General features: G+C 45.1%; 1 protein-coding gene across 6 annotated transcripts in view; it reads right to left on the bottom strand.

Moving 5' to 3' along the window:
* Positions 1-3,268: 3,268 nt before the first annotated feature.
* LOC112694824 (transcription factor collier) overlaps positions 3,269-14,884 on the bottom strand; it is a 60,277-nt gene continuing 48,661 nt past the window's right edge. Inside the window, exons 7-15 of one of the 6 annotated variants that reach the window (XM_048650584.1) lie at positions 11,480-11,561; positions 10,237-10,369; positions 9,802-9,843; positions 7,198-7,352; positions 6,990-7,116; positions 6,586-6,885; positions 6,086-6,316; positions 5,526-5,677; positions 4,847-4,983 (exon numbers count right to left, since the gene is read on the bottom strand). In XM_048650584.1, the coding sequence (XP_048506541.1) occupies positions 5,547-5,677; positions 6,086-6,316; positions 6,586-6,885; positions 6,990-7,116; positions 7,198-7,352; positions 9,802-9,843; positions 10,237-10,369; positions 11,480-11,561 (1,201 nt within the window). In that variant the 3' untranslated portion in view covers positions 4,847-4,983; positions 5,526-5,546. Of the gene's footprint in view, positions 4,998-5,525; positions 5,678-6,085; positions 6,331-6,585; positions 6,886-6,989; positions 7,117-7,197; positions 7,353-9,801; positions 9,844-10,236; positions 10,370-11,479; positions 11,562-14,884 lie in introns of those variants that run through there. The other 5 variants (XM_048650590.1, XM_048650598.1, XM_048650602.1 and 2 more) reach the window with 5 other exon arrangements.

The raw sequence follows: 14,884 nt of genomic DNA, 5'->3' as shown, positions 1-14,884 counted from the left end.
TTTTAGTCTATCTCAATGTAATTTGAGCTCAGGAATCCGAATCCGGAAGAAAAATTGATCTATCTGCAAAAATGACCGAGTTATCCCCATTTTTTCGCATTTTTTAGCATAAATTTGAGGATATCTCGAAGGGAAAAAATCGTAGCTCAATTTGGACAACAGATTCGTGTTCCTGAGGTCAAATTACATAAGAAAAGTGCCATACAGTCAATTTTTAAAAATAAAAATTTTTGGCCAAAATTTGAGATTTTTCCAAGGGGTACCCCTTTGGATTTTTTCAAGTTTCAGCCGAAAATTTTTATTTTTCAAAATTGATCGTATGGCACTTATCTTATGTATTTTGACCTCAGGAACACGAATCCGTTGTCCAAATTGAGCTACGATTTTTTCCCTTCGAGATATCCTCAAATTTATGCCAAAAATCGCGAAAAAATGGGGATAACTCGGTCATTTTTTCAGATAGATCAATTTTTCTTCCGGATTCGTATTCCTGAGCTCAAATTACATTGAGATAGACTAAAAAATTAATTTTTCATTTTCGACCCCAAAAAGCTGAAAATTGGCGATAACTCGGTCAATTTTAGAGATAGATCAATTTTTCTTTCAGATTCGGATTCCCGAGGTCAAAATACGTAAGAAAAGCATATTAAACCCAATTAAAACAATGATTCATTTTTTGCTCAGAAATCGAATTTTTTTTTGGTTCTCCAAGAGTAATCTCACGTATAATCAGCTCAGGAATCCAAATCTGAAAGCCAAAATCATTGACTCATGCAATCGATTGAGTAATCATCAATTATTCGCTGTTGGGAGCAGAAAAGTTATAAGACATGTCGATTGGTTTTAGTCATGGATCCACTTTGATTCATTGCAATCCATGCATGGTCGAAATATTCGAATTTCTCAATTCACCAGCGAACCGGAGCTTTGCTGGAGTCAACGTAGCCAGCAGGGTAGCGTTTTGTTGTGAGACGTCACCTTGGGGGCTAAGCAGAGGTGACGCCCCACAACAAACCGCGCGCCTGTGGCTACCTGACTCCAGCTAAGCTCGGGCCCCCTCGTAGACCGAGAAATTCGAATATTTCGACCCATGCATGGCTATGATTTTTGACCGGAAAAAAAATCTTTTCGCTGGAAGTACCCAACTTGATCAATTATTTATTCAAAAAACGAGTGGGCTACCTCAAAATATCAAGTAAAAAATTTTTTTCACATTTGAAAAATTTTCTTCTTCCATAAGGTACAAATTCTGCTCCCATGCTAAGAAAATAAAAAAAAATAATTTTTTTTCAACCCACCCTAATACTCGCGTCCCTCTTTCACCACACGCCAATCTTTCATCCCCACATTTCCATCCTCCGTCCGGTAATCTTCGCCCTTGATCTTCAACCTGGGAAGAGCACGAACGCAAAAATTTCCGAAGTTTTCCATTTTGGTAAAAACTTTTTTCATTGCTTGCCGCCAACAAATGACAAATTCTTACTGCGATTTTCGTATCAGTTCCGATTTCTAATTAGCACTAATTTGAGAAAGATTGAAAAATGGATACGCTGACGTCTGACCCCGGATGTTTTTTCGTAATAATCTAAAACGTATTACAACATGCAGCGAAGAGTTTTGGTAATAATAAGGAGGGTGGGCATGCACGTGCCGGGTGGTAAGCCGACGTTTTGCGGCGGATTAGCCGCAAGGGATTGTTTGGGGCGGGTAACCGAGGGATGAAACACATCGCAAAGTTATGCATTTCCCGTCGGTGCATCTATGTGGAAAAATATTGCGATACGAGCAGCAGCATGCATTTTGTTCGGAGGATAACGAGAATCGTCAAATCCTCAAATGACGCTCCCTGATACTTGCGGACTACAATTTCAGAATCCGATAAAAAAAGTTCGGAGGTAAACTGACACAGGGATTCGCGGTGCGGGATCAGATATAAAAAATCCAGCAACCTCTTTTTCCTCACTAATCGTAAGTCCTCCGGTTCCTGTGCGGCGGGTAAAACTTTCTATACGTAATGTAAGCCCTCTCGGGACAGTCGGTTTTTTTTTAAATTATATTCAACTTTTCCGTTTCGTTATTTTACCGGTGGCTCAACATTTCCAAACGTATCGACGTACCCTGTATCAGGTATGCGGGTCTAACTGTATTTATATACAACATAACTCGAATAAAAAAGTGAATAAATAATGTTGCACGATGCGGACGAAGAAGAGTCGACTTCAGCACATGAATACATTGTACACTTACCTGCTACCACACCCTTGTCGATATCTCATTGTCAGTTGTGGTCCCTGAAGAGAATCGACCTTTCAATTTCGCCTGTCTCGAGTGAGTTTATCGGCGGAATCTGCGGAATAAAAGTCGGTCGAATTTGTTGGGCTATTCGATTTCCCGAATAATGTAAAATATCGTTGATTGGGATTTGAATTTTAACTCCCGCGGCAGAGTTCGGATGGTTATTGAAATTGTACGTACGTATGTACGGTAACAATAAGCGATGCGAGAAAGTGGCTCGGATCGCGTTTACTTTTTGCCGCGTGCAGGAGTTCGCCGGTCGGTCTGATTGTCCGGAGCAATCGCGTATCGGGTCCAGGGGCCGAGGGTTGTCGGATTCCCTTTTCCCCTGCCCCTTTTCCCTTTTTTCTCTACCGCCACAATATAGCCACGTGTCAGCCAATCTAAATCTAATAACGCAAACAGACTTGTAACAATACTTACGATCCTTGCTCGGCCTGCGTCCGCCCCCTCTCCAAAGTAACGTGACACCATGTGAACTAATCGCTCGAAAGTGGTGCTCACAATTGCATCCTGTTTTGCTCACCTCCCTTACGTACGTTTGACGGATATTTCGTTGTGAGAAAACTAAGCGAATCATGTAACTTCTATTTCCAAATGTTTATGGCTCTGAGAAAGAAAAATTGGAGGAGCACATCACTTTTGTAGGGAAGATGAGTTATAGGAATGATTATTTGATTTGATTCTCAAAAATGTAAGTTTAATTTATATTAATATACATTGATGAGTGTGTACCGAAGACACGACATATTGTGGGGAACAGAATGGACGAGGTAATCAAAATTTGAGAAGAAAAAAATTAAAAATAAAAATCTTCGACAAATAAAATCAAATGACAGAATCGTCGATTAATATACTAGAAGGATCACAGGGTGATTTTTCAGCAGCCAGGAAAACCTCATTGTGCTCTGACGTGAAAAGGAACTTTTTACAACAACAATATTATAATAGTAATATAATATTCACGATGATGTTCATTATGAAAACCAAAATATCAATTTTAATAATAAAACTAACTAATAATGTTAATACAGGGTATTATTAGTTATATTATGCTTACAATATAGAAACGTACGCAGTTACAATTGTTGCTGGGACTTTGGTTTTTCGTATACTTTTTTCTTTTTTTTTTTTTGTTTTCGTCCTTCGTAATTCAATTCATTTTTAAATCATTTTGTTCGTTATTATCAAATAATTTTGATGATGAAAGAAAGAAAATTTACCATTATCATAATTATTGTTATTACAATAATGTTTTTTTTTTTACATAAAGCACGGCGTTCTTTCCCTGCGTTGACGCGGCTGATAGAACGCGATTATTTCTTGGTCGTGGTATGACTACTTATTTGAATTTGTTCAATATTGATTATGTATATTACCTGGCCGCCCGTCAACGAATGAAGGCCGTGGACTTTTCGAAGTGTTTCCTACGAGTAAGCTAGGTGCGCTAAGATTATTTACATCTATTTATACTCAGAGTTAACTTTATCGAATTCGTTAAGTCCGTTAACTGTATATCATAGTAACTTCAATCTTAAATCGGGTTATCTTCGCAAGCCCTTTCCTTAACAAAAATTCCTCCATTCCACTTGACATTGTTAGGTTTCCTTTTGTTGTTACTATTTTTTTTTCCCTTTTTTTTCGTTGAGTTTGAAATAGTTTGTACATCGTAACAATATTTACACATATTTTACAGGTTAAAGATAATATATATTTATATTTATATATCTATATTTATATTTATATTTATATTCATATGTATAATGTGTTCGATCCTACCTAACAATAGGGAGCCTGTCTGTATTTACGAAAACTGAATTAATTTTATGAATTTCGAGATCAATGATTTTTATTTTCTATTTTCTCTATAAAACTTATACGATATATGTATAGATGGATATGTCACATAATCTAAAAATTTATTTTTCCTGTTCCTGGGAAGATGATGAAAAATTTAACTTCGTAACAAATAATGAAGAATAATAGAACAATTTCGGTATATCGGATAAATTATAAGAATGAAGTTATCATAGCTCTCTTTCTCACTTACTGTTCTCCGTCTTTTTAATTCCTGCGTTCCATACACGCGCCATTTACACGTGAAGTAAATTGTTCATGCAGAATTATCCCTTCGTTTTTCATTTCTTCTTCGATATAATTATTGTTAATGATAATAATACGTTGTTGATATAAACTATTTGATATAGATACAAACTCCTCATCTGCGATATGTATATTCCTTACTGCCTACACGCGCATTTTAATCTTATCACTATATGTGTGGTAAGTAAGATCTGTTCATTAGACCCGCTATCAAATTTGCACTGGTTTTTTTTTTTTTTTTTTAAACGATCTCCCTCTCTCTCTCTCTCTCTCTCTATCTCTCTCCTTTCTCGCAAAATTACATCGTGTATGTGTTATGTGACGATATAAATGCGATTATTTTCTTTTCCCTCCCCTATTCCGTTTCGTGATCACCGTCTTCGTCGTAAGCACGATTCGTAAGCATCGACAGTTCGGCTGAGCACCCTAGAAGAGAAGCGTCAGCACCAACCGGAGCTTATATCTCGTAACACTATTTGCCGGATGTGGATAGCAGCGGGCTACCTGCGGCTGAGTACCCCTGGCTACAAGTTGGCAGCATAAAGGGATTCATGTTGAATGGGGATCCCACCACTCCTCCTAGCCCTGCAACATGGCCACTGTCAGTCATACGTTAGATGCTGTCCTCCCCTTCACGATCTCGCTCTTATCATTAACAACAAACGGCCATCGGCATCGCCCTTTACATATATTCCAAAGAAACGAACGAGAGCAAAACAATGCGGAGCAAGCGTTCCAGGAGCAACGGCGGACCGCTACGTTTGCGAAGCGTGTATATAGGTTGTAATATAAATTCACGCGGTGCGAGACTTGAATTTCAATTTTATACTCGACTGCAAGTCTGATCCATGCTTATCACTTTATAAATTCAAGTCTCCGTCATGTGCATTCGCATCAACGAGATGCATTTCACTTTCCATAATTTAAATGGCGGATATTTATTTTACTCCTCATGCGTGCTCACCAAAAGTATTACCCTGCAGCCATTTGCGACGGTGTAATGTGAAGAGTACAACATGCGTTCGAGCGTGTGTATTTTGTTAATCGTTTTTTTTTCCTTCCCATATTAATTATTTTTCTTTTTGTTTTTTTTTTTTTTAACTTGTATGTGTGCCTGATATACGTACGTTGTCGAATGAGTTTAGCGGTTACTGTGCGGCGGTAGCGAGGTAATGCTGGGTGGGCCAGTGCGACGGGACCGAGGAAGTCGGGGGTCTCAGGACCGGGGCGAAAGCACTGGCGTCGCCGGACGAATAGAAAATGCCGTACTGTTCGTGCGCTAAAACGAAAATCATTCGAGAAAACGATAAGTGTACGTGCAATACAAAAATTAACTGAATTAAAGCGGCGTGGGTATATCGAGTACCATTGATTAAATTCGTGCGTACGATTAATTTTAGTCAGCGATGGGATGAAGAAAGAGAAGAAAAAAAAGATAAAAAATAAAACGTGTCATGCCAAAAGCTTTTTCGGGTGATGAACAACAAAATTGGACGACTCGGTGAAATGTGCGATTGATTTCTCCGTGTGAATCGAGGATGATCGAGTGTACGTGCGTAAAATACTTACGGAGAGAATTTAGGGGTGAAAAAGCGAGGAAGGGGTGTACGAATGTAAGTAGACGTTACGTTATCGTGTAGAAATGGGAGAAGAGAGAGAGAATTGTTTTCGAAAATTGTATACTTACGGGAGTTGTAGAGAGTCGGACTTCCGGGTAAGGGAACGGTGTAGGGGTTGGTAGCGGCTGAGTAGCTTCCGGCGGTACTGTGACTGTGTGGGGTGCTGGCGCTACTCCCGCAGTAACCACCGGTGCCACCCCCCCGAGGGCTGACGCTGCTACTCTGCCTGTAAGCATCAGCGCTGCCCCCGACGCTGCCACCTCCTCCTCCCCCTGCCCCAGTGGTCGCAGAGCCACCGTCTAGAAATAGAAACCTGCACGTCAGATCAACGCGTCAGTATCCCATCACTCAGCTTCAAAAAGTTGCCTGATCAGGTAGTCGCGCTCAAATTCCACAACCCGTTATCCAGCTTCTTCAAATTTCGAATGGACGGTAACGAGCAAAAACGTCTTGACCAACGAAAAATTTTTTTCGATTTCAAAAACGTTGGTTGCAACGCTATCGTTCGATAATACCAACGAAACGATCGGGGGACGTATTGTTAGTTTTCTTTTTTCCTAAAACTTACCGTCTGTCCATTTGGCGCTACCGTTTTCTTGCACGGTGACGGCTAGCTGTCCTGTATACGAGTTGAAGGCTGTTGCCGAGGTGGACGTTGGGGGTGGAGGGGGATGACCGGATCCAGGACTTCTCGGTGCTCCCGAGATACCGGTGTTACCTCCCCTCGGCATGCTGTAGAGCGCCTCCGCCAGGTCCGCCGCTCTCTTCAATATTATTTCCTTCGGTAATTTTTCGGGATCACCCGGATGCCTAGGGATGAGCTTTTGTAACCTCTGGAAGCCGTAGTCGATCGTCGGTTCGTTCAGAGCTGAAATTTTGGGAAATTTTCAATTTTCATTCACCCCGTTTGTTTCCGAAGGCGTAAACGATTCGGGCTCGAAGAACCCGAATCGGGATCGAATATATACTCACAAACGTAAACGAATCGCCCCGGCGCTCCCTTGCAAAACTGTTTACTTTTATAGGACAGCGTGACCTCCACGACACCCGGTATGTGACGCGGTGGAGTCTGAACCCTGATGGCGTGCGGAGTAATAAGCTTGAAAAGACAAGACGTAACTTAGTGTAATTGGTGCTCGGCGTATTTCTTGACCGTTAAAAAATGGGGTGAAAAAGTTACCTCACTCCAGACAAGCATTGTTCCGAAGACGACCTGAAGTCCGTCGAAGAAATTGTCACCGACTATGATGACGGTGGATCCACCGGACGTCCATCCTTCGCTGGGCGATATCGCCTTGATACAGGGGGTTGCGACAGGCAGTGGCGGATAGAGGCCTGAAAAACGAATAAATAATAAAAATAAAAAAAACAAGAATATCGTCTCGCGTTGTAATAGCCGCCGCTGCGCCGCCCCCGCGGAGGGAGAATTATCTGAATATTCTGTTTATTCGGTTGAGGTAGGGTGGCGGATATATTTTCTGGCACGGGTTCTCGGGGATGGGGGAAGCTGGTAGAGAGCTGCGAGAGAGGGACTACCGCCGCTAGTAGATAGAGAGAACGAGAAACAAGGAGAGTTTCGAGAGGAGAGAGGAATCGGCGTAGGGGAGACGGGGGACGGGGGACGGGACTCGCAGCCAGAGAAGGGTTGTACCAAGAAGGAGAGGGCGATCGGGACGCCGGTGTCTCTGCTTGGAATTTATAACCCAATGATATCATTTTGTACCCCAGCAAAGCCAAACCAGCCTCACCCTCTACCTTCCGCCCTCCATCCTTCGCTCTCTCCGCTCCTCCTCGCTCTTCCCTCCCGCCCGCCCGCCCGCCCGCCCGTCCGCCCGCTACCGGAGCCCAGCTACGCCGGAGTGGTTGACATCATGGTATATTGCCCTCAGTGATTCTCAAACACTTTCCACCACTCGATCGTACGGAATCAAATAAATCTTGCGCCAACGCAAACAGTGCCCCACCGCCACGCTTTATCAGTCCGCATAGGTATGTGACTACAACCTCGCCCGCGAACATTCACTCTCTCGTACTTTTTCATTGCGCCAGCCGATGTCTTTTAGATATAATTATTCTCCTTTCTGTTCGAAAATTTTGTCTTTCCTCCATCGCGGCTTTGTTCGCCGTGACGGATAACTTGAGAATTTTATTTTGGTCGGTAGACGCGTGAGTCGGTAGAAATACAGCGGTGGTTTATCATCAGTTACTATAACCGTAAGTGACTCGATATTTATTGCATTCCGCATAGCTCGGCGCACGCCGCGATTCTATTTATGTGTGCGGTGTACCTGCAGCTATGAGATTTCCGAGGGATGGCAGGGGTGCATTTCCTCCGCGTTGGCAACCGTCTAGCCCCCCCTCGCTCTTCTCTGTTCATCACGGTAGGCGGTAGAGAATTGTCATGCGGGGTTAGAATGGTTGAAAAGAGGGAGACGAGTAAAGAAGGCAGCGGTGGTTGCGTGGGGACCGTAAAGGCTGGAGCGAGCGTACCATCGCGGAATAAATAAAATCCTCACCGTTCACTCCGTATCCTTCTCCTCCCGCCACCGTCGCCCCAACCAACGCTATCGGCGACGCAGACTTTTTAATTCCGATCACTCCCTCGATCGAGTCTATAACGTTAACCGATCAAATATTTTTTTCGTAGATTTTCGCGAAAGGCTTTCCAAATCTAAAGGAAGAGCAAAACAGTATCCTACATCGTCGACGAGGTTGATAATCGTTCGACTTTCACGTGTCGGGTACTCTCTCACCTGTGGGTACGACAAAACTTCCCGCTGTCTCTACGCGAGAGGCGCGATTTATTTTAATACAGAATTGGAACGTGTTATTTACGGAGGGAGGGTAGGTCGGGGCGAGATTATAACAGGTTGAAAAAAGCACGAAACGCCACTTTGTCTCATTGGTATGCCCGTTTTGCCGCGGTATATAAGGGGACCTTCTCTGTGTCTGTACATTATACATGTACGCGCGTTGTGTATGGACACGCTTATACGTATGTACGATGTATGTACACGCGAATTTTCGTATTCGCGGGCACGTGGCAACTTCCGAGATATAGCTCAGAGTGAGGATTCGCAAAACCAACGTGGCTCCGCAGCCAATTCTTCGGCCTTGTCTTTGCACCGCCACCACCACCACCACCGGCACCAACCTGCAGACAAAAGGGAAAAAGAACAAGAGAAAGATGGAAAGGAAAAGGGGAGCGCGAGAATGAGGGAAGAAAGAGGGACAGCCAAAGAGCGAAAAGAAAGTGCGGGGGCGAGAGAGATCCTTCTTTTCCATTCCCTTCCTCCGATTCTCTACCTCTTCCGCTTTCTCGTTGCCATTGATTTACATCTTGTCTAGCGTAGCGTCGGAAGCCAGTTGAGGGGTGCTTCGCGATATCGGCCGTTTGTATGCGCGACCGACGCCAAACTTTGCTGAATTGCCTCACGACTTCTTGTACTACCTTATACCAGTTCGTCGTACCTTATACACCGGTAACGTCTTGTGATCTCCACCCTTCCATCTCTCTCTCTCTCTCTCTCTCTCTCTCTCTCTCTCTCTCTCTCTCTCTCTCTCTCTCTCTCTCTCTCTCTCTCCTTATCTTTACCCGTGACGCATTAATCCCCCGAACGGTTGATTCACCCCTTGACAGAATTTGTTATATTCGCGAGATGATTATTCTATACCGATTCGAGTGTGCGTGTTAAATAATAATCGTGATATAATGCAGCGAGGACGTCCGCTTAAACTCGATTACCGATGGCGGGTAAGCTAATATTTAAATATTTATAATCACCTTTGTAATGCATCACTCCGTCAAGGGTACAGTACATCAATTCTGCGAACACACCGAATTTAATTTATAATATATCAATGCAATCAACGCAGGACTATTCATTCAACTATTTCACCTATTCATTTAGTTTTCTATCCATCTTTATCGAATGGCGCAATGGAGAAGCAAGTTTAAGCGGACTCTCAATTCAACATAATCTCTACGACGCATGAAAAATTTATCACAAGTGCGTTTACAGCTTTTCCCATTATATTTATATATATACTATTGGCGGATGAAAGGTGGTACATCATCTTTCGCGGCGTACGGACGGACCGTATATAAACTCATCGATGTGCGGGGGTGGCGAAGGGCGAGTCTGGCGGCTAGGCGAGGAGTGGACGGTACGTTACGTACATCCATACATATATATACTTATAAATGTAGTTTACTTACTGTTATACTCTCCGGGGTCACTGGGGTCCAGGCGTTTCGCTCTGCGCCCGTGTTTGCTGTTGTTGTGGACAAACATATTGTCCGATACAGCTAGGAGAGGTCCTTCGACGCCGACTTGGGTGGAAATAATCACCTGCAGCCGAACGTGAATGAACAATTAATGTTTATTGAGGATTTAGGGTACGCAGGGGGTTGGGGGGTTGGGGGGGGGGTGGCTTGCATTTCCGAATTAAGGGTGCGGGTATATGCGGTGAACGCTTTTGTAAACAAGAAGAAGCCCGAGTAAACGGAGATTCGAGCTAACCGGGGAGGAAAAGTTCCGAAACACAGCGCCGCGAGAAGCTCTAAACTTTTGTCCCTCGTTCGAACGCGTTCGTTACTTCTTTTTTTTCACTATTTTCACTTCTCATCTCTTCGCACCGCGGTGTAAGATCTTGACGCCACACCGTCTATACGTCTATATGCGAGGTCGACGCTAAAACGACGTTCCCCGAGAAATCTTGGCTCTCGAAGCGACCCGCGAGCATGAAAATTTTCATAGCGTAACCCGCTGCTAAAATTTTAATCCACAACTTTTGGCAATAAGCAATTTCTAAACAAATTCAAAACTGCAATAAATATTTTAATTCCGGTTGTGGCTTGCCCGAGTTGAAAAGCGAAAGAAAGGAGGAACTGGCGAAGAAGCAAAAGGGAGAAGCTGGGGAAGTGAACAACTGGATTGCGGGGTGGCCTCGGTTTTTGGTAATTTATTTTTTAATTCTGTCTTTTGTTTCCTGGGGGAGAGAGGGGGACGAGATACCGTTGGCAACGTGGAACCAGCCCCGTGCCATCCGACTCACCTCAGTTACCAACGGGATGAAACCGGCGGAAATGGAAGTGGGGGTTGTTATAGAGGATAAGGGGTGGAACGGGGTTGTCGGTTGATGCCGAGTCGAGCTAATTGCCAACCTCCCGGATTACAAGTCCTCGCGAACCACCGCGCATCGTGCGGGGCGCTCAACTTTCAACAACTTTTCCTCAACTTTCCCCGACCTAAAGCCGGAATGATATTTCTTAACGCTTGAGAGCCAGAAAAAAAAAAAAAAAAAAAAAAAAAGAAATTGTCCCTCACCCCTAACGTACTTCTTCCTCGCGTCATTGACTCCGCGATTTCGTGGTGCTTCTAATAATCTTCGATAAAATTAATCGGGGAATCGACGGGTGGAATCGAACGGGTTACGGTGATAATGATTTTTACTCTCACCTGAAAGCGTCTCATGTCTCTAGGGTTACCGGCGTTCTTCAGGCAGTTTTGGTTACACTTGAGAAAGAACTTGAGGAAAAACCTGCAACCAAAACAAGAGTGGGATAAATTAATTTACAGGTGTTAAACATTCCAAACGTCTATTCTAGAGATTTAATTAGGAGGGAAAGTTGGTCAGGGTCGGAGGCACGCGTGAATTCTGCATGTGCCAATTGCAACCCTCCTCCAAGCGCTACATTATTCAACATTTCTCTAGATTAAACCAGCCACGTGTTTAGGTCCGACCTCCGCGACTCCGGGATCCTCCCGCGTCGTCACTTTGTTAGGATAGAAACCAAAACAAAAACAAAATTCGAGGGGTTGGGCGTCGGAAGCCCCGTGACCTTGGAGTTATCGTTATTCCAATATCATTTCAACGCCCATAAAAATTATCGCACGTATTCCAGCCGTCGAACATCGCCGCACGTACGTGTAACATTATCAATTTCTCTCGGAAGTTCAATCGAAGATAAAATCGTTGGATCCGAACCGAGATTGGATGGCGTGCAGCTCTCGTCTTCGCCTCGCTTCTGCCTCTCCCTTTACTTTAGCCTTCGCAACACTCGACGGACGGAGGGAATATGATCAATAATTGAAGCGTGCAAAGTTCGAAAAACGTAGTCCCGATATTTTCTTAAATAGTTAAACTTCGGACTATTTGGCTGCCGCGGCACGTGCAACGTCGGGTACGGACGGGCTACGTCACGCTACTTTTTGCCGTGTTTTAAGCCGACCAGAGGCCCAATGAATATCGCCTCTGTTCACTCGGCGAAGATGGACGAAAAATAAACTGAAAAACAAGGCGAGCAAACTCCCGCGACAAATGCTACGTCGAGCGAAAGCGGACGCTCCGAGGGAAGTCGGAGGGGGGGGTGGAATTTTCGGTAACGCGTAACGGAACGTCGGCACCCGTCGACGTACATAGGTGAACGTAGAAAGGCGGGTAGGTGAAAAGGTAGGGATGAGGTGCCACAGCAGACGAGTTCCGACGAGCGGCGTCGACGAGGCAAAGAGCCAGCGGGCTCAATTTTCATGAATTATGTAGGATATCGGGGGATATTGAATTCGGGAATTTTTCGGAGAACAGGGCGATGGCGTAAGGGTAGCGTATATACTACCGTGAACGTGGGGGTGGGTGGGGTGGGGTGGGTGTCGAGGAGCGCGGAGGGTACAACGCGGTGCGGATATGTGTGGATCGAGAGGAGCAAGCGGGCGACGTGGATTGGAGGTAGTGGAAGAGGGATGCCGCGTGGGAAACAATCAGGAGGGCGGGATAGGGGGATGAGGCGCTACGGTGGCAGCGGTAGTAGCGGTAGAAAGGAGAGGAGAGGAATGGATGTGGATGTGGATGTGGGAGCGGAGGAAGAGAGGCTCGGAGGGGTGGTAGGCCTTCCCTCCCAAGGGACGCCATTGTCAGCCCCCAGCGGAGAACGTCGCGCGCTTCATCCCTCTGGGAGCGAATGGGAAAAATCAAACGTGTACTTTTCGAATCAGCCAGCATTTTTCTCGCACACCTAGGTACGGGCGTGCACGTAACGCGCGTACGTGATAACACGTACACTACGTAGGCTCGCGATTCTTCGTACATCCGCAGACGACGGGTAGAACGGTGAGTAATTATTACGGGAGAGCGCGAGTGGTAAAACACGCCAGCTCGTTTTGCATCAAGTTCGCGATGATGTCGGATGAAGTTTTGAGGGCGTACAAGTTGCGAATCGGGGACGAAAGTACGTGTGCGTAACGTAACCCCGTCTCGTCGTATCGAGGTGTATACATATGTATAAATAGGTACGGAGTTTCGGCGCTAAAGCCGGGCGGGAGAATTTAATTTTGTTTACTCTTAGGACGTTAAGATTCTATCGCGATGCTGGATGGGTATTCAAAGGCATTGTACGCCGGTTATCGGGGACTCGATCGCGAACCTCTCTAAGCTTCGTCGTGTCTCTTACGCCGAGTGGAGGAGAACCACCAGCGAGTCGCATCTACTGGCGAAGGGGAAACGGAAGGAAGTCGAGTAGTATCGCCGGCGAGCGACTCCCGGTCGTATAGATAGCGAGCTCCATCACCGGCAGACACGCGGCTAAACAGGTGCCGCCCCTAAACCCACCTAGGTACATGCATACCTATCGCGATCCGTGTCCGAGATAGTCACGCGCCTTTAATACCTAGGAGTGTCTGTCGACTATTTTCCTATTGCCCGTACGGCTCCTCGAGGTACGACCTTTTCCGCAATTTCATTCCGTTTGCCCTCGACGAATGTTTCGCCGTTTCCGCATGGCGCGGATCCACGTTGTATCGGGCGCGACTCTTCCACCTCGAATCGGCGGACGGTGAAGTTTGAGTCGTACAGTAAAATTCGGGCTTTACACCCCCCGGGCAACCCTACTCGTTCCAATTTGTTCATATCGACGGGCGCGGAGGTAGGTATCGGATTGCTACGGAGGTCCTGGCGCCCCTTGCCCCACCGCTAACGAATTGACACGATATAAAATATACAGAAGCTCGGAGGCAGGCCGATTGCAAAATCATCCCCAACCCCCGTCGTATAGCTCCCCGGTATTCCTCCTGGCGGACGGTGCGCCGTACGTACTGTACACACACATACAACGGGGGCTTCCGAATTCTCCCGCGGACACCGACGAGCGAACGAACCATCGGGCATCGCTCCACCGGCGTGCCCTTCCATTCTCGGATAAAATCAAATAAAACAAAACAGAAGCGAGGCAGCAAATGTGCACCGTTTGCTGTTTTCCATAGCTTTACACATCGCAACTTTCATATCCGCCGCGCGTTGTTCCCGACGTTGCGTATAGGTATACCGACGTTACATTTACGTACGTACACCTACCCAGGGATCCGCGTGTTCAGGGTCCGTGGACTCTGGACTCTGGACTCCCGGACTCCCGGTTAGAGTCAGAAAATAAACGTCGGTGATTAAAAAAAAGCAACCCGAATATCGGCGATGGCTGTGGCCTCGCCGAATCGCGTTGCCGAGCAAACAAAGTTGGATAAATTCAATCAAACCTTGCGCGATAAATCATCGACGCTCGTTCGGCAGTTTGTTTATATATTTTTGTTGTTGTTATTATTATTGTTGTTGTTTTTTTTTCTATTTTTTTTTTTTTTATTTCTTCCCTCTCGATGTTTATATTTTTGTGTGCCAATTAGTACCTGCGCTGAGCGGTTCTCAAAAATACCCGTACAATCCACAACCCCGTTCCTCCCTTGTTTGCTCTCGAAAGATCAAGGTTCGCAATTTTTCACCGATTTCATTTATTTATCGTCGTGTAATACGCTGCTTTGAATATTATTAACGTACGCGAACTCAAAAGAAATATCCACAGATAACGAAAGGATTTTTACTCG

This window comes from Athalia rosae, chromosome 1 (assembly GCF_917208135.1).
Source record: "Athalia rosae chromosome 1, iyAthRosa1.1, whole genome shotgun sequence".
Classification (NCBI taxonomy): domain Eukaryota; kingdom Metazoa; phylum Arthropoda; class Insecta; order Hymenoptera; family Athaliidae; genus Athalia; species Athalia rosae.
This window is presented reverse-complemented; position numbering and strand designations above follow the sequence as displayed.